The 20700-nt window shown below is 44.5% G+C and overlaps 1 protein-coding gene and 1 pseudogene across 1 annotated transcript; both read left to right on the forward strand.

The window, feature by feature from the left end:
* The first annotated feature begins 589 nt into the window (after nucleotides 1-589).
* LOC116910926 lies at nucleotides 590-5440 on the forward strand (annotated as a pseudogene).
* An 11215-nt stretch (nucleotides 5441-16655) lies between these two features.
* Nucleotides 16656-18884, forward strand: LOC116911217 (pyruvate kinase PKM-like). The gene has a single exon (XM_032915109.1). It carries the CDS (start codon nucleotides 16738-16740, stop codon nucleotides 18331-18333), a length of 1596 nt encoding a protein of 531 aa, XP_032771000.1. The 5' UTR covers nucleotides 16656-16737; the 3' UTR covers nucleotides 18334-18884.
* The last annotated feature ends 1816 nt before the right edge of the window (nucleotides 18885-20700 follow it).

A 20700-nucleotide genomic window follows, 5' to 3' on the forward strand; every position in this document is an offset into this window, starting at 1 on the left:
TCCACAGGTAATCAATCTGGGAACCAAGATTAGCTGGAGAAATATCTGCTCAGACAGTTTTACAATTTTTTTTTAAAAAAAGATTTATTTATTTTTATGAGGTAGCTGTCCTCAGACACACCAGAAGAGGGCATCAGTCTCATTACAGATGGTTGTGAGCCACCATGTGGTTGCTGGGAATTGAACTCAGGACGTCTAGAAGAGCAGTCAGTGCTCCTAACCACTGAGCCATCTCTCCAGTCCACAGCTTTACACTTTTTAAGTTGGATTACTTCTTATTTGTGCAAGCTTTAAAAGTTCCTATACAGTCTACAGAAAGGTTCCTCGTCAACGGTCGTCCCTTTTTCGGTGACATTATTGGCAGAAGAGGAGATTCCTATGCAGTTAAACTTCTTCTTTTATCAAATCCTTTGTGTGTCTTAAAACCCACTGAGGCCATGAGGGTTAACTTGAACATTGTCTTTTGAGATTTGGGGTTTTATCGTTAGGTCTTTGACCCAGTTTCCGTTAATGGCCGTGCGTGCTTGAAGGAAGGTGCTTTTGTGGCAAGTTCTCTTACCCACTGAGCCATCTCCCAACTCCTTTAACGATGGTTTCTTCAATGTGTTCATGTAAATATACTTGATGGTGATTATAATTACACTAATCTCCACCTACTATTCTTGTATTTTCTTTTCTTACAGCAAAGTATCCAGAGATAAAAGCCGACCCTAACCTGATCTGGATCGTAACCGTAATAGTTCTTACCCACTTGGCTTCACTTTACTTAGTCAAAGACTTGGAGTGAAGCGGCTCATATTTCGTGCCTATGTATTTGGTGGCTCTGTTAACCACTCACTAATTTTAGGTTCTCATGAGCTCTGTCATAATTTCCCCTTCGGCCACCACAGGGCCCTGTGGAACCGCTGGTTTAGAATATTTTCAAACCTCCCTATCGGGGTTCCGTATTCGATTTCCTTTAAGAGGTACCACATGGATCATCACTGGTACCTCGGGGTTGACGGCATCGATGTGGGTGTTCCTCGTGATCTTGAGGGCTGGTTCATTCTGCACCACTTTCAGGAGGCTGGTCTGGGTTGCTTTTCAACCACTCTTTATTACTTTTCGGCCTCTATTTATCAACCCCAAACCAATTTCTTACCTGGAAATCATCAATGCTGTTGCTCAGATCGCTTTTGACCTGATAGTTTACTCTGTTTTCAGAATTAAATCTTTAGTCTACGTGCTGGCGTCCTCCATGCTTGGTCTGGGTTTGCACCCAATTTCTGGCAATCTTATAGGGGACCATTGCCTCTTCTTAAAGGAACACAAGACATTCTCCTACTATGGGCCTCTGAACTTTACTCACCTTCAATGTGGGCTATCCCACCAAACACCATGACTTCCCCAACATTCCTGGAAAAGACCTGCCCTTGGTAAGTATAAAGGGTTTGGTAAATATTTTCATTTCCAATAGCTGTATAATCTAAATTAGTCTCCAGTTGCTCATTGCTTGAGGGAAGTTGGTACATTTTAGTAACCAAAACTGCTCATCAAAATGAAAATCAACGCACAATATCATCTGATATCTGACAGGCTAGTTTGACCAAGGGTACGATCTTTCAGATCCTTCAGCTCAGGTTCAGAAGTATTGGCAGATGTGTAAAATTTGTTATGAAGTAAAATGACTCTGTCTTAACTACTGTTCTATTGCTGTGAAGAGACACCATGACCAAGGCAACTTAAAAAAGAAAACATTCAATGGGGGGACTTGATACAGCTTCAAGGGTTAGCCCATAATCATCATGGCAGGGAGCATGGTGCTGGGTGAGACTGGACCTACCATGTGCTTATGAAACCTCAATCCCACCCCCAGGGACACACTTTCTAAAACACAGCCATACCTCCTAATCCTTCATAAGGGGACCCTTTTCAATCTGAGGTGGAGGAGGTCTCATCACTGTTGAACCGGTGGGCTTTGCTAAGATGGCGTGCTGGCTTATGAAATGCTATTACTGTTTCATGACAATGCAGCACACAATCACGTGGTTGATTTGTCCATGAGAACCATGAACTTCTGCATAAGTTTTCTGGAAAATGGGTAGACATCTGCTTGCAATGCTCTATTGCGTTCCTGGCAGGAGCCGTCACTTCTCCCTTGCACAGACTCGTAGAATGTATTGTTGCTCAGTGCTTGGTACTTTGTAGAGTGACACCTTTGGGATATCGAGGGATGAGATACCAATGTTAGCTTCTCTGGAACTCATGCACGCTGCCTGCAACCTAATCCCCATGGGTTCCACGAGGAGAAGAAAGAAAGCGTCTGTGTCTTATGCAGATGGGCATCACAGAGGGTAACGGTGTTACAGCTAATTGTCATGGGAGCCTGTATCACACTTTCAAACTGGGGAAGGGTGTATGGGAGCTAATGATGATTCTTTCAACTGTCCAATGGGGTTCACATTTTCTCAATAAAGTAGTCAAGGGAAGAAGCAGGCACCTGTGTGACCACAACCTTGAGCATGTGTAATGTGACATAGCGTCCAATGCCTTGGTATCAGTCTTCTGCCCTCAATCTCTACAGTGGTTTTTGTTGACCTCTGCTGTGACTTGGCAGGTGAATTTTCATTTTTTTAAGGATTGATTTTTTGTGCATGTATGAATTCCTGCATGTATGTGTGGGGGCCACATGCATAGTAGAGGTTTAAGGAAAGCAGAAGAGGTGTCAAACACCCTGGAACTGGAGTTATAGGCCTTTGTGAGCTGTCACATAAGCTCCGAGAACTGAACTCAGGCCCTCTACAGGAATGGAAGGTGCTGAGCCATCTCTCTAGCCTAGAATTTTAATTATTTTTTAAGTAGGTCTACCAAGAGACAAAGTTGGTAGTATTTTGAACAAACAGATTTTTCTACCCTAAGGTACATAGAAAAGTATGTGAAACTTTCTGTAGCCCTCCGGATCCTGAAACTTTAGTCCAGTTCGGACATCTTGACTTAAGGCCCATGGTACTCCCACAACTATTCAAGTCCCTCTTCCTTTATGCTTTCTTTTTTTATCTGAGCTAATCTTACAAATGTCCCTAGATTTCACTAGTCTAGATTTCCTTGCTCTTTCTATGATTTAATAATTTCCTGGTATTTATTACATTAATTATAGTAGTCGCATTTGTGTAGCTATGAAATGATTGCTGGGGATGCAATGATAAAATGGGTATTTTGTTTGTTCCTTTGCTTGTTTGTGTTACTAGAGATGAAACCATAGCCTCGGGCATGCTAGGCAAACATGGTATCACTGAGCTACACTCCCAACTCGTATGACTTGTAATAGCTTTATTAAAGTGTAACTCATACACAGTGCTGGACATGATGGCATACACTTCCAAATCCGATACCTGGGAGGCAGAGGTAGGTAGGTCTCCAAGTTTGAGGCCAGCCTGGTCTACAGAGCTAATTTCAGGACAGCCAGGCTACACAGAGAAACCCTGTCTGGGAAAAAACCAAAATACATATATCTATGTGTGTGTGTGTGTGTGTGTGTGTGTGTGTGTGTGTGTGTGTGTGTGTTTTCAGGGTGTACATAAGTCGTACACAAAATTTGAAGTACCAATAATCAATTACAGAACATTTTTATACAATACAGTATCAGTTAAAAATGTTTTCAATTCCAGTTTAACATTTTTAATAACTCAGTTTGAGTTAAATTTGCTGTTCACAAAACTGTTGAAGTATTTACATTTTGAGTGTGTGTGTGTGCATATTTCATGGTGTGTATGTTGGAGGCGGGGGTCAAAAGACAGTTTTCCAGACTTGGTTCTCTTCTTCTACCACGTGGACCCTGGGGATTAGATTCAGACCTGCGGGATTGGCAGTAAGTACCTTTGCGTGCTCAGTGATCCCATAACTCACACTTAAACATGCATTTCCCCTGTTCTTACAACTCCATAAAGTACACAGACACCCAGAGATTACGGCAGCCTCTGAATTGTATTGGACAAATTGCTTATAATTTTTCTAAGATTATAATGTTAGAATGTATTCATTTTTAGCCGTATGCCCTTTAGATGTTTATAATTTATCGTCATTTGTATCATTCTGGTTGCTAATATACTTTCAGTCTTTTTGTTTGTTTGTTTGTTTTTTGTTTTCCGGAGCTGGGGACCGAACCCAAGGCCTTGCGCTTGCTAGGCAAGCGCTCTACCACTGAGCTAAATCCCCAACCCCCATACTTTCAGTCTTATTTAATATCTTAAATGCTTATCCAGGCTCTGACTGGTTCCGTCAGTTTACAGTTCTGGAATACTAATGGCTTTATTTATTTATTTATTTATCTATCTAACTTTTTATTGATTTTTTGTGAATTTCACGTCATGCACCCCAGTCCCACTCTTGTTCCCATCCCTTGAAATCCATGCTCTGTCCTTGCAGCCTCGCCCACAGAAGAAAAAAACCCACCTTACTCTGAAGTCAGTAGTGTGTCACAGTACGCCCCACAGTGTGGGACCCCTTTGCCCACACTTCTGTGCTTGCAGATGTTTATTGCAACGAGTCACTGGTCTGCTGGGAGGCCTTATGACACTATCAGTATTGGATCCTCACTGGGACTCCTCTTGCATACCCTGTTGTTGCCCTGTGTCATGGAGATCCTGCAGCTTTGGAACTGTAGGATTGGTCACTCGTGCTTCAACAGTTCACAGATGGGATAGATTTTGGGATGGGCCACCTCAAAGCCCTGGATCTGGACCTGGGTGGTCACTGAATTGGTCACCCCTTAAGATCTCCTGTGCTCATACAATTAGTGTGAGCTTTTCAGCACTGCCCCAGATAGGTCACCCAATGCTTCAGGGGACAAGCAATAGGGTCAGCTCTACTGTGCTACCCAGGTGAGGCACAGGGCCCTCTCACCCGAGTGGTACAGACAGTGAAGGACAGGACTAGCTCTCCAGTTCTCTTGACCCCAGGGCCATCTGATCCCAGGGCTATCTCTCCCATCTGCAGCAGGTGGCAAGGGTCAGGGGTGGAGAGAGGGCATCGCTGCCTTACTACTGTAGTGCAGACACACATTGATGGCTTTCTGTTCTAGTTGCCAAGTGAACTGAATGCTGCTGGCTTTGCCATAAGTCCAGTGTGTAGTATGATGGAACTGTTAATGTGCATGATCTGTAGACCATCTTTATTCATGAAGAACTGCAGTGGTCTGAAGGACCACAAACAAAGGCATTGCCCTGTAGCTGGTTTGGTTGTTTGTCCCTCTGTGTCAGACACTCACTTGTCATCCTGAGTAATCCTCACTGTGTTCTGTTTTGCTTTTTTTTTTTTAAAATTTCAGGTGAGGAAAATAGCGGCTGAATACTATGATAAACTCCCCCATCACATCTCCTGGGTCAAAGTGCTGTATGATTTTGTGATGGATAACATAATAAATCCCTATTCACCGAAGAAGATGCTTCCAGAAGGGAAATAGCTTTTGCAGCAAACACTGTCAGAGCCTAAGCAAGTTCTGCAAAGATTTTTTAATTGCTGGTAATGTGGATTTCTTTTCCTTGCTAAAATTAAGAGCTGTCAGAAGCCAATTAGTAAATATGGCAAGCAGTTTTCTGGTGATGACCTACTGATTTGCGTGGCTGTAATGGGTGCACTCTGAGATGCAGGATCCTCAGAAACTTCACCCCAGAATTGCTTCTTACATCCAATATGCATTTCCTGCCAGTCTTATGTAGCCTAATGATTCTTGGGCATCTACCAACCCTATTGGGCAGATTTTCTGCAGAATCCATATGAAGATGATACTTTCATGTAGTAATGCTGTATAGATGAATTGATGACTTCATAATTCCTGATAATAACTTTATAGAATTCCTAAATTGATACAAGTAATCTCAAATCCCCTATAAAACAAAAGCTGCAAATGGAGCTCTGTAAACCTTCATGTGTCACAGGCTAATTGCATTAGAGAAAGAAAATAGGCTTGGGACAAATTTACAGTGTAGGAGAACATCCCTTCAAGGTTAGGAATGAGGCCCCCTATCTGGTAACTAGGGGTCATAAACTGGGAATGGGAAATGTATTGTAGGTGCAAGGATAAAGCATAAATGATGGACTAGTATATACAAGTCTTCAAAATAATAAGACACAAGGCAGATGATATGTCACTTGACAACTATGTTAACTTATGCTAACTTATGCCTTAAAAATTGTTGCTTTAAACTTTTAATGAATTTATGAAGCTAGTATCAGATAATGAATGTTTAGTCAGGTACAAAAATTACTGCTTTAAACTTTTAATGAACTTATGGATCTAGTAACATATAAGGAATGTTTAGTCAGGTACAAGCCTAATGGAAAGACATATAAACAATTCTATTTTAATCGCTTAAACCTTATTGATCTATGAACTTATGGAATGTAAAAATGTTTAGAAAACCATGTAATCAATTATGAGAAAGTATAAAAACCAAGAACAATAATAGAATGGCAGTGCAGCCTTCTTTAGCTTCATCCAATATGTGTATATCTACGATGTGTGCTTTTCTTCCTTCTTTCTTTTCTTTCTTTCTTTTTTCTTTCTTTCTTTTTTCTTTTTCTTTTTCTTTTTGTTTGTTTCTGTCTCGTGAAGAGTTAAGGAACTCCTCCAAGCCTCTGGCCTGGTTAGTGAGAGGCCTGAGTCAAAGAGAACAGAACCCAGGTAATTAAGTTCCCTTTTTCCTACTGCTATCAGCAGGAGTTAATTGTCAGAAGCCAGCTGCTTTGGGCCCCAGAGATAGAAAGAGATAAATTGTCAAAAGTAAACAGCTTTTGGCTCTGATCACCAACTCTATACCCCTTTGCTGCCTTTCTTGGGGAACTGGATGGCACTATAGCCCCGACAAAGAGCAGTGATGCTCAGAAACTGCCCCAGAACAATTTCACCCCCATGTCAAGAAGCTGTTCAGGTTTCCAGGCAGCCTGACTCTGTTACAGAGCTCAACTGGGGGCTTGTCCAATTACAATCCCAGAGAGGGTGTCTATCCATGTCTGTCATTTTGCAAGTATATCATAAAACTACCTATTTCTACTATATAATTTTTATCACAAAGTTTTACTTTTAAAATAGCTGGTGACCTAAGTTGTTAATCATAGTATATCAATATCTATTGCCTTTTTTAAAAATTTTTCTTTATTACATATGGCTACCTGACTACTAGAAGAAACTTATTTTAAACCTTCCTTTCAAAAAGAGGTTGTTGTGTTTTGTTGTGTTGTGTTTTGTTTTGTTTTGTTTTTTAAGGTCAAGAGGTATGGTGGCACACACAGCACAGCCACACAACAAGAAGGCTACATAAGAGAATTGATGTCCTCAAGGGTTTGGAGCCATTAGCCAACACTCAGCTTCCTTTTCCACCTGTGTAGACACTTACCCTAGCGACACCCCAGGTGGGCTGATGATGGGCAGTTGGTCTCCAGAGGCTGGTTGTTAGTCCAGCGGTCCAGATTACCTCAAAAGCATCACACAGACCCTATGACATAGGGAAATATGATACAATGTAAGCAAATGTTTTCAAATTACTATCAGTCACAGTGCCAGTTTTTAAAGTGTCAAGGCAGGCACAGACTATGGAGATAGAGTCCTCTGTAGGGTTGATGAATTCAATGAACTCTTCCAGTGTCACCCCCAAAGCACACTGGACTCCTTTCCGACCTTCTCATCCAGAGACATTACTACCATCATTCACTAGCTATTGATTTAATGTTCTCTAGCCCCCCAAACCTAGCAAGGGCAGGGCTAATTACTTGATAAATTCAATGAAATCATCAGAGGGTTTACTTGAAAATTATATAAAACGAACAGCCAAAGGCTGGGGTGATTTTCTATGACCTTCAGGTCAATGTAGTATACTAGAAGAAATGGACATTTAAAAATCATTTATGAAACACACTCATATGAAACATTTATGTTGTAAATCCAAAACACAAACACGTTTATTCTGTAGGTTCCTTATCAGACATGGTGTGGCTCTTTGACCCTCTCCCAGAGTGATGCTGAAAGCTTGCATGGCTCGTGAAACTACCAAGGACTAAGGAGCCTTGAGAGGCCCAACCAGTGGACTGTAGACAATGCTGGGAAGTAAACTTCAGTAGTGTAGCAAGATCGACTAACAGTTTTCCTAACTGGTCACCAATGGCGGGTAGGGCTTTGGGCATTTCAGGTGCTAAGAGTTATCCATGTAAGTAATGCCAGTAAATTCATTGCTTTACCAAGCTAGACTCATTTATTTGATGTGCCGTTGGTACCTCTGTCTGGAATGCTACATAAAGACGTCTCAGGACAACACAGCTTCAAGCATTGCACATGGCAGTAAGGATACAAAGTGTGGTCCTAAATAAAGGGTTCTATGCTTTGTCTCTGTGAGATGCTGTCCCTACTTGGCATCATTTAACTGTCAGGAGCCATAATGGGACAAGCTGATAACTAGCAGGTGATCTTACTGAGAAGGTCTGCTTCAGATTATTATATAATCTGCAACAGGTTTGCCCTTATAAGGCAAAGCTGAAAGGAAATTCATTTAAGGAAAGATTCTTACTATTAAAATGCTTTTCTTGTTATGATTAAACACATATAAAAATCACTAAGTAATAGCCCATCCCTTTGAAGCAGATCCCTGCTGATCCATGAAGATGTCTTGTCTTGTAGTGATGCTATATAGACAAATAGATGACTTCTTAATTCTTAACGATGATCCTATAAGAATTCCTAAATTATATCAGTGATTTTTAAGCTCATTTACAGTGGGACTGCTATTAGGTCCTCTTTTTGATAGCCAAAACTGCAATGAGAACTCTGCCAGTCTCCCATGTGTTACCAGTTAATTGCTCTTAATAATCAGATTTTCTCTTACTCAGAGCACAATCCAAGAGGTTGTAAAACAATTAACCAAAGGTGAAAAAAAGGGAAGTAAAGATTTATTATAGGTGCTAGGACAGAGGATAAAATATTGACTGAGTTTATCTATACAAAACTTCACTAATCACTTAGTTACGGTTTAAACCTTCAGTGAACCCATGGAGCTGAGATAGGTGGTGGTCGTTTAGCCAGATAATTACTCCTAGTGGATATGCATGTAAACATCCTCTGTTGTAAACTTCTATTTCAATTTATGATTTGATTTTTTGCGTGAACTTGTGATGAACTTTGTAACATGTGATCATGTACTTTGAAAGATGTGTAAGTACTGAGGACAAAAAGGAGAAAGGAATATTTTTCCCTTAGAAGAACTTTTCCCTTTCCCAGCTTAGGCTCTTTCCACTTTCCCCCTTAGATAGCTTTCATAGGAAACTTTTTACAACTTAGTGATAAACGCCGTAATCCTTTTCTAAGTGTCCCTTTTCTACCTGTGAGACTTTGGACAAGCAGGCTGAAAGTTATAGCCCAGAAGTTTCTGCTGAGAAAGTACAAAGGCTGTGTACTTAATCCTTTGCTGTTTTAGGAAGAGGTGCTAAGTGCCAGAGACCACAGTTTCTGGCCTCAGAAGAATACAGAAGGCAGGTCAGCTACAGAAGCAAGGTAACCTAGATTTAGATAAGTAAACTTTTTATTATACAGCAACCCTAAATATCTCATAAGACAAAGTCTCACCCCCTGTATCTTGTAAGACAAAGTCTTACCCTCCACCGATGCTCTTCCTCCTTTGCTGCCTCATGGAGAACCAACAAGAAAGAAGAATCGCCCCCCCAACTGGGGCTGGCCCTTGGCATTTAACAATAAAGATTCCATGAAATATAGGATAAGCATGTGTCTGGCAAGGGCAGGCAGAGGATGTATGTCTGGTCCTTGGCTCTGTCAGGTCCTACTGTGACAAGCACTGTAAGTCTCTGTCAACCACATGGATGAAGGCCAGATTTGACATCTCAGAATAAACTGAGGCAGGCAGCAAAAAGGAGTTGGGCACTGGCAATTAGGATCATGCTGATAGCTGATGGAGGGCCAACTGACAGTGACAGACTACAGAGTCAGTACTGCAGATGAAATGAAAGAAACAAAACAAAAGAATGTCCAGAGAGGAACTTTGAACTCTTAACTCTTAACTGTACACACACACACACACACACACACACACACACACACACACACACACACAGAGAGAGAGAGAGAGGGGGGTGGAGATACACACACATACACACACACACACATATGGAGAGAGGGGGGAGGGTAAGAGGGAGACAGACAGACAGACATATTCATTTGGTGGATTGGGCAGAGCCCTAACAACTATACTTTATTCCTTCTCTCTGGCAGTTTATACCTTCTTAGACAAAAGTTCTTTATAAAATTACCTCCTAGATAAAATGTTACACAAAAAGGGGAGTTACAGAGGATGTCCTTAGTAAGTTCAAAGCAGTGTTTTATTCTATAAGCTCATTATAAGTTCAAAGCAACAGTTTTACATGGCCTTGTTTTATCATAGTGCACACCTAGGGCTTCGTCCTTGGCATTCAGCATGCTCTAGAATGAATTTTTTCCCAAGCCTGTTTCTCTAATTAGCGCATTTATGAAACCTCACTGTATTCCTTATTGTGCTGCCTTTACTTACTATTCCATGAGGAGCGGCACATTCTAATCTTGATTCTCACTTTACTGTATCATTACATCTTTCTTTTAAAACAACTAAAACCATCTCCTTAAACTTTCATTCTGAGATTATTTGAATCAAATCATGAATTCTATAGTCATTAATTCATCTAAACAGCATTAATTCATGAAAGTTTGCCTTCATGATGATCTGTAGGAAATTTACCCAAAAGGGTGGGCTGACGCCCAGGAATCATTATACTATGTGATGGTGGCAGAAAAGGCACATCAGCAGCGAGAAGCGATCCTGGATGAAGTCTGGGCTGTGCTCTCCAGAGCGCACCCATCACAGACATGGACACAGTGGGCCATTCCCAGGAAACTCGCTTGCTTGCTATACCTTTCCAAGATGGCTTCTGTCACCCCGTGTGATGGCTGTTCTCTCCACATGTTCTCCATGAAGGAACCAGTGTTCAACACACAGGCGACTAACCTGAGCCCACAGGACAAAGACCCAGGGCCCAAACCCAAAACCTAGGTAGGTCAAAGCCCTTCTGTTACTCCACCTACATAGCTGACTCAGGAGTTCTGTTCAAACAAAGAAATGTGTCACATTCCCCCACAAAGTACACCAGGAGCCTTTTCATTTGAAAGGGGGTGAGGCTTCCCATACCTGGATGGAATGGGAATGTCAGGCTAGATTTCTACTTAGCTGAACAACATCCAGCAATCAGGTGAAGGCTGCTGGCTGTGCGCTTGATGAAAGCTCACGTGAACCATTTCAGCCAGTGTGCTGTATCTTTAGCTGACTCGGGAGCAGATGCTTCTGATGAAGGCGCCTTTATCCGAATCCCATTCAGACCTTCGACTAGCAATTCCAGAGTTCCTAGTCTCTGACAACACCATCCTAACTTCAGCAGGAAGTAGTTATAAAAGGACTCCATCATCCCTTATCTTCTACAGAAGGCTGGAATAGGACAGGATGCTTGACCTGCTCTCTGTTAAAATAAAGAAGTTATTGGATGAAGAAAAAAAAGTTGATGTTTGTATGCAAACTACCTGAGAGGCATTAGAGATAATCTGTATAAAAAACAAGATAGAAAATAGAAAACAAAACAAATCCAAAACCACAACAGCAACAAAAACATTGCAGGGGAGATGGGAGCCAAAGATAAGATAAATGACGCTACCATTCTCATCCCGGGCACTTCCTAGGTAGTAATTCTGATGTCAGGCATTGGAGGGCCTTGGATCTTTCTGTTTCTGGGAACTACTGCTGGCCAGTGCATCACTAATGCCTTAACGATATATAGACATTCCCTTTTGGGTGACACCCTTTTGGGTGTCATTGAGCTCCTGGTTATTAGATTCCAATATGAACAGACACCCACCACACAGTCAAGGATTTGACTCAGAATACAACTCAAGGGGGGAATGGGATGTCTAAAGTTATAATTTATGTTTGTTGTGTTTAAAAGATCAACAAAACAAAAATGCTTTTAACCTGTAAGCCCCACTTGTCCGCAGACAGACAATTTCCTGGAATAGCTGATGAATGAATGCCCCGATGCCTGAATTCTGTCTGATTAGCATTCCAGGATTCCTGGACCCTGACAATGACATCCTAATTTCAACAGGAAGTAGTTATAGAAGAAAAACATCAAGCTATTATTCATGTAAGATAACAAGTCATGTGTTTTTTTCTTCTAAGAACAAGGTTTGCCTACGTAGCTAGCTGCACAGGATATACCTGGTCTCACAGCGGCAGGAGGCACATAGGAAGTATAACAGGATGTATGCTTGCCCCCTGCTGGATGGAGGCAGGAAGTAAGTAGCCTTCTGGGTTTGCCTATAAATTCCTGACTAATGTAATTTGTGGCCATAATCTGGGAATGCCTGGTATAATCCTGGCCATCTATCATCCTGGCCAGAATTTATTAGGGCCTGCTTTGCTTTGGTGCAAAGATTGTATTATTTCCGCCCAGTGGGATTACTGTTGGCAGCAAATGTCTCTTTGTCAGCAGGGCTATGCACGAGCTGTCTTTCTGGTCTTCCCACTGGCCTTTCCCAATACAGAACCCCTTCCCTACAGGTAAGAGGAGTGAAGATGCTGGCTCTTCATTCTTAGCCTCGGACAATTGGTGTAGGGTCAAGGGTGCGAGTGTGAGTGTAGCCTTGGACTGCTTGTGGAACTCCCTGTCTTTGCAACAAGGAGAAGCTGGAAGGGGATGAGAAATGCTGCAAACCCGTAGTTAGAGCAGTGTAGTTTTATGGAGGCACTGGGGTTCCAGGGACTGGGGAGCAGGAAGTCTGTTTCTCAAAACCAGCTGTGTAAGATGCAGAATCTTCTTCACACGGAGCTGTGAAGAAGGGAAATAGCCCATCACGCACGGCCCAGATACCAGAATACACACCCCCTGAGCGAGGCTCACCTTTTCTTGGGTGAACGTTGATGGGACGGACATCCCTGGGACAATTTCTAGAGACATTAAGTTGCTATCACAGTCTCAGACATTTTTTAAAAAATGATTGCTGCACTGTAGGGTAGACACCAGAGTTCCCATTCCTTCACTCAGGCAGTAAGAGTTTCTGGAAATGTATCCTACTGTGCCTTTTATCCACATGTCCCTGATAACAGGGGATGGGCATATTTCACATCAACCTGGGAAATTTATATACACTCATACCTGTTTAACCCCAACTCACTCATTTGGGTTTTCCTGCCCCGCTCTGCAGAGCAGCAGGTCCTGTAGGCTGTTGCTGAGGCTTCCCCATCAGCTGGACTCTGGCTATTTGCCTATTGGGAGACACAGGAGGAGGTGGAGGGAGAAGTTGAGGATTTATATCCCTTCTTTTCTCCCTCAGGTCCCACTTTCTGTTGTTTGGGCTCCAGGTCCTTGTAGAGGGCCGCAATAACATTCGCCACCACTAGATGGCGCTGGCTTCAGCTGCGCCCCACGTGGAAGGCCAAGTCAGACAAGATGGCGCCAGCCGGCCCCCTTTCAGGAAGTTAACTGTGCGCATGTGCAAGAGTGCCTTCGTGCCAGGTCTTTGCCCACTCCGGGGCGTGCCTAATGAGATCATGGGCAAAGCAACCAATCAGGTGTGGATGCGCGGCACTAGGGGGTATATAGTGCACCATGTTGGCGTGGCAAAGGGCTTCCTCTTCTAAGATTAATAAAGTTTATCACAGTAAGGATTTCTAAATGTCCACGTGCTTCTTGCCAGCGGGAAGTTGCGCGCGGGACAGGTCCTGACTGACAGGCCTTCTGTGGCTCTGCTGTAACTAGGTGACATGGTGCTGAGTCCTGTTGTCCCTTATCTGAGGAGGAGGCCTTCCAACTGAGGGACAGTGTCTCTTCCTTGTGTGCATTGACTCTGAACTTTGCATTATCTGTGTAACCGCTACCACAATAGAATCCTTTTGTTACCAGGACTTGAAAGGGCCTTTGTCCTCCTCATTAGACCTTCACTGCAAAGCCATAGTGCGTCTTGTCCTGATAAGTCCTTTGTTTCTTGTTTTCTATTCCTCTTTCCTCCTTTTATTTTAAGTCAGAAACCTTCCTTGAGCATACATGTGGCGGTCATTTTCTCTTGGTGTAAGGCTTGATATCCCATTCTTGTCTCTGGAGTCTTGTCTCTGGAGTCTTAGATGTCCTCCTTTACTTTTGGTTTGTGGTTCCAGCCTCCGGCCTCTGCAAGCTAAGCAGCTCTTGACCGTTGAACTGCACACTTAGTGACCAATATATCTCCATGATGACTTGTGCTTTTTGTCTTTTAATAAGTCCTCCCCTAATTGTAACAAGTTCTGTGTCTCCTAAGTTTAAACATAGCTTAGTCTCACCGACCGCATTGCAGTCATAATCTGCCTGAAGCAGTGTCAGCATACAGTGCAGGTGGACTCACTTAGAGCTCCTTCCTCCCCTTTACTGATCTTATAATACTACACACGTGTAGGATTCCTTGCTGGACACTGTATTCTGTCCCTAGTGCTATGTTCTGTATGCATTGGTCAGTAATATTCTGTCTCCTCCAGAATAAGTCATCTGCTTGTACCATTGTTAAGGTATTTCTAGACAGGGCCCTGGAGAAATAAGAGTAGAATCTCATTTATAGGATTAATTCCCCTATAAAAGAAAAAGGCCCAAGGGAGCTTCCTTCTACGCTACCCTGAGAACACAGAGAGAAGATGCCCTCTATGAATTAGGAAGGCAACCTCACCGGTGAAACTGCCAATGCTAAGGTTGTACCCTTGACTACCTGTGACATAGAAGAACATGCCTTTGTATCTTGGGACCCACCTAGTCATTGTTTTTCCAGCAGCCCGAGTTAGCCATGGCGCCCCATAAGTGGCATATTAGAGCTGTATAAAAGCTCACAACTTCTGGCAAGGTCACTTTCCTTCTATTCCGCAGATGTCTTGGTGTTGCTTGATTTTCTTGCCACTCTCCCGTGTAAACTGAAAAGCCATCTGAACGATTCCTAACAAAATTCGACTTGGAAGCTTGGTTAGAACCTGCCAGTCAACTAGCTGAATGGGAGAACTTACATTTTTTATGGAATTTAGCCTCCCACTCTATTAGCATTGTTTTGTGGAGCATACAAGTCTTTAATGTCTTTTCATAAAGAGCCAATGCTAGCTGAGCAGTAGACTGCTTGACACCAGCAAGCCCACCCTCACTCCCTTGTATACCTCTGTCTTAGTTAGGGTTTTACTGCTGTGAACAGACACCACGACCAAGGCAACTCTTATCAGGACAACATTTAATCGGGGCTGGCTTACAGGTTCAGAAGTTCAGTCCATTATCATCAAGGCAGGAACATGGCAGTGCCCAGGCAGGCATGGTGCAGACAGAGATAAGAGTTCTATATCTTCATCTGAAGGCTGCTAGCAGAGTACTGGCTTCCAGGCAGCTAGGATGAGGGTCTTAAAGCCCATATCCACAGTGACACACCTACTCCAACAAGGCCACACCTACAAATAGTGCCACTCCATGGGTCAAGCATATTCAAACATGACAACCTCCAACAAAACTGTTGACATTTAATCTTTTTTTTTCTTTCTTTTTTCGGAGCTGGGGACCGAACCCAGGGCCTTGCGCTTGCTAAGCAAGCGCTCTACCACTGAGCTAAATCCCCAACCCCGACATTTAATCTTAAAGGTCTAGTAAAACTTTGGTTAGATTTGTTTCTAGATGCATTTTTTATGTCTTCATAAGTGTTGTTGTTCCATTTAATTGAAACTTAGAAACAGTTGTTGCTGGTATGTAGAAACACAGAGTGCTTTTGCACGTTACTTTTCTCATCTATCTTTTATTCTGACAACTCAGTCCCACTGGATTGTATGAAAAAATGATGTTAAAAGGGAATTGGATTGCATTACATTCGTTGTTGTTGTTGTTGAGATCATGAAATATGTTTCCCCACTGTCTGCCTTTGTTCTTGCTCTGAGTTGGAAGGCATGAGTGACCGTCTGGCTTTCATAGGCTAACCAGACAGCTTAGCATCACAGGGTGCCCTTGCCTGCAACACGCCACTTGACCGGTAGATTAGCAACTGGAACCTGAGATGTCTAAATCCACAGGCATGAGGGCAGACCCACAGAACCCTACAGAACTGGGTGAACAACTCAGCCACTGGAAGGCATCCCTCTGAAAGAGAGAGGCCCAGAGCCCTGGGTAGACTGTGCTAGAAGAAAGGGTGAAACCACTCAGCTGGGTAGACACTGAGACTGGACAGGATGTGGACCTAAAAATGCCAGCAGTAAATGGCACCGTAGCCTTCCAGTACTGACCAGGGACAGCAGTGCCAAGGGAGGCCTGAGGGGCAGACAACTGACAGGCAAGGTCTCACATCAGTTCTGCTCTAATTAGTCATCCTTGTGGGTGTTTTAACTGAAAAAGTATTGTTATTAATCTAAAAGCACAAGAAAAAAAATCAGATATTTGTTGGCAAAGAATTACCGACTGGATGCTGGGCCCGCCTGACATACAGAAGAAGATATCATGATCAACGTTTGTTTAAAGTGAGTGAGGAATGCTTACTATAACTTTCCCCATGTGACTTAACATTGACGAAGCAGCTCACAGGCCCGAACCTTGCAAAGTCATTGTAAGAGTTCAACTGAGGCACAGCAGCGACCCGTCCTAAGTCGACAGACGTCTGCTTTAGGTATTGCAACAGGATCCGAAGTACGCCCGAGGATCGAAGAAACCATGCCCAAGCCAGACAGCAAAGCAGGGACTGCCTTCATTCAGACCCAGCAGCTCCATGCAGCCATGGCTGACACCTTCCTGGAACACATGTGCCGCCTGGACATTGACTCTGCACCCATCACGGCCCGCAACACTGGGATCATCTGTACCATTGGCCCTGCTTCCCGATCTGTGGAGATGCTGAAGGAGATGATTAAGTCTGGGATGAATGTGGCTCGGCTGAATTTCTCTCATGGAACCCATGAGTACCATGCAGAGACTATCAAGAATGTCCGTGCAGCCACAGAAAGCTTTGCATCTGATCCCATTCTCTACCGACCCATTGCGGTGGCTCTGGATACAAAGGGACCTGAGATCCGGACTGGGCTCATCAAGGGCAGCGGCACCGCAGAGGTGGAGCTGAAGAAGGGAGCCAAGCTGAAGATCACCCTGGACAATGCCTACATGGAGAAGTGCGACGAGAACATCCTGTGGCTGGACTATAAGAACATCTGCAAGGTGGTGGAGGTGGGCAGCAAGATCTACGTGGACGATGGGCTCATCTCCCTGCAGGTGAAGGAGAAAGGTGCTGACTACCTGGTGACAGAAGTGGAAAATGGTGGCTCCTTGGGCAGCAAGAAGGGCGTGAACCTGCCTGGTGCTGCTGTGGACCTCCCTGCCGTGTCAGAAAAGGACATCCAGGACCTGAAGTTTGGGGTGGAGCAGGACGTGGACATGGTGTTTGCGTCTTTCATCCGCAAGGCGGCTGACGTGCATGAGGTTAGGAAGGTCCTGGGAGAGAAGGGCAAGAACATCAAGATCATCAGCAAAATCGAGAACCATGAAGGTGTCCGCAGGTTTGATGAGATTTTGGAGGCCAGCGATGGGATCATGGTAGCTCGTGGTGACCTGGGCATTGAGATTCCGGCAGAGAAGGTCTTCCTGGCTCAGAAGATGATGATTGGACGATGCAACCGAGCTGGAAAGCCGGTCATCTGCGCCACCCAGATGCTGGAGAGCATGATCAAGAAGCCACGCCCCACCCGTGCTGAAGGCAGTGACGTGGCCAATGCAGTCCTAGATGGAGCTGACTGCATCATGCTGTCTGGAGAAACAGCCAAAGGGGACTACCCTCTGGAGGCTGTTCGCATGCAGCACCTGATTGCCCGAGAGGCAGAGGCTGCCATCTACCACTTGCAGTTATTCGAGGAACTCCGCCGCCTGGCGCCCATTACCAGCGACCCCACAGAAGCTGCCGCCGTGGGTGCCGTGGAGGCCTCCTTCAAGTGCTGCAGTGGGGCCATTATCGTGCTCACCAAGTCTGGCAGGAGTGCTCACCAAGTGGCCCGGTACCGCCCAAGGGCTCCTATCATTGCTGTGACCCGCAATCCCCAGACAGCCCGCCAGGCCCATCTGTACCGTGGCATCTTCCCTGTGCTGTGTAAGGATGCCGTACTGGATGCCTGGGCCGAGGACGTTGATCTTCGTGTGAACTTGGCCATGAATGTTGGCAAGGCACGAGGCTTCTTCAAGAAGGGAGATGTGGTCATTGTGCTGACCGGATGGCGCCCTGGCTCTGGCTTCACCAACACCATGCGTGTAGTGCCTGTACCATGATGATCCTCTGGAGCTCCTCTTCTAGCCCCTGCCCCTTCCCCTCCCCTATCCTATCCATTAGGCCAGCAACGCTTGTAGTGCTCACTCTGGGCCATAGTGTGGCGCTGGTGGGCTGGGACACCAGGGAAAATTAATGCCTCTGAAACATGCAATAGAGCCCAGCTATTTTTTCATGGCCCTACTTGAGCCAGGGGTGAAGGAGGAATGCAGGATTGGAAACCCTCTGACTTTATCACAGAAGGGCAGCATTATCTCTGTGTTCTTTGCTCCTGTAGAAAGTTTTCCAGAGAATTCCCAGCCCTGGCCTGGAATCAGGAGACAGCAAGAACAGAGGCTGGGGGCCCAGGGTTCCCATGTAGATGACTTTTGGCCCTGGCCCTGACTTGCTTTCCCAACAGCTTTGGTCTCTCTCCTCCTTCTCGTGCACTCCACTGCTGTCCCTGCAGATGTTCCACTCTCCACCTTGTACTCTGCAGCGTCTCCAGGCCTGTTGCTATAGTGCCCACCTGAATGTCAATAAACGGCAGCGGAAGCAAAAAAAAAAAAAAAAAAAAAAAAAAAAAAAAAAAAAGAGTTCAACTGAAAGATTATTCAGGTGTCTGTGCGAAAATGAAATGGTAGCTGGGTGTGCCCAGGCTGAGGAAGGACGATCACAGATGTGACAGCAGCATCACCCACAGAGGGTCACCTGTCTCAAGCACATAACCCAGAACACAATTAACTAACTAACCAATTAGTTAAAGAAGCAGAAGGGAAGGCTGTGTGGGGGAAGGTTCGTATCTCCCCTGGCACCGCCAGCACCACCGGGAGCCATGCAGACTTGCCAGAGCTTTCGCGTGATCCCGGATGCCTCTTCGAGAAGGACAGGGTAACCGTATCATTGAAACCTCTTGCCAAGACTAACAAAAGAGATGCAAGCTGGGTAACAAATGAAGACGTTTCAAATCTAGAGCTTGGTTTATGCTTCTCTCGGATTATTTTCTGCTTATACCACACAGTGTTTGAAACTGCAGATCTACACATAGCCAGAGCCGTGGGTCCCTCTCATACTCATTCTATACCTCAAATTCTTCTCTTAGAATTTCAAACTCTGCTTTAAAAAATTTACTTTTTTTTAATCTGATTTTTTTTTTCTTCTTACCCTTCCATAGAGTCCTCATTTACAAAATCTCAGTGTAACAGAATGGGAGAGAGCCCAAAATGCTCCCAAGCAGCCAGAAAAGGCCAGATCAGGACATACAATGGAGCTCTGATATCAAGAGGGAATCAAGAAAATGGCCTAGGCGGGCACCAATTTGTGTAACCCTCAAGCTCCAGGGTTGGACTGACTCAGGGGTTCGGACAGCAAGTGAGAAACCTAAGTACGGCTGGGGACACAGGGACGGTGGGCTCTGTGGAAAGCTGTTAATCCTTATGCAGTGGGCAACTAGAGGGCCCAGGGAGAACACATTCCCCTCTCCCTATACAGCCAAGGGTGGGGAGCACTTTATAGCCAAGGGTAGGGAGCACTTTATAGCCAAGGGTGGGGAGCACTGTACAGCCAACGGTGGGGAGCACTGTACAGCTGAGGTGGGGAGCACTGTACAGCAAGTGGGGGGCACTGTACAGCAAGGTGGGGGGCACTGTACAGCCAAGGGTGGGGAGCACTATACAGTCAAGAGTGAGGAGCACTGTACAGCCAAGGGTGGGGAGCACTGTACAGCTAAGGGTGGGGAGCACTGCACAGCAAGGTGGGGAGCACTCTGGCCAAAAATCTCCAGGTGGGTTGAACCTTCAGGAAGCTTATGGGGAAACCATAGATCTGTGGAGAGACTTTGGACATAGCAAAGAAGTGCTTTTGGAGGTTTTAAGGAAAGCACATACAAAGAAAACATTCCGGGAAAATTGCTTAAAAACAAGTGCCTTGGTGAAGGGGTACACACTGAAATCACAGCACCCTGAGGGAAGAGACAGGAGGATCATGTTAATGGGAAACTGTTCCACTGACGTCCTCCCACCTACTTCCTCCTGCACGATGTAATCCGCCCTTGGGTGACGTGAGTGGTTATGTGGTTATGCATGTGCGACCAAGCATGTATGTTCATTGTGTAGCCTACTGTCCATGCCGACAGCTCTGCAGCTAACACGTGCCCTGGGCTCCGTTTCATATTAGTACACTGAGAACCCTAGCTTGCAGTGGCAGCCCGGCATGGCTTCCTATGTACCTGCTTAATTTAGGGTACTTTCCCCTGGAATTTATCTGCTACTTACCTCTAAAGGAGAAACTATAACCATAAAATACTTATATCCCTGTTGACATTTTTAACAGTAACTTCCTAATACCTCCAGTGATTTAAATTAAATGCCAAATCTGTTTTTATTTTTTAT

Source organism: Rattus rattus, chromosome 10 (genome assembly GCF_011064425.1).
Source record: "Rattus rattus isolate New Zealand chromosome 10, Rrattus_CSIRO_v1, whole genome shotgun sequence".
Taxonomy (NCBI): Eukaryota; Metazoa; Chordata; class Mammalia; order Rodentia; family Muridae; genus Rattus; species Rattus rattus.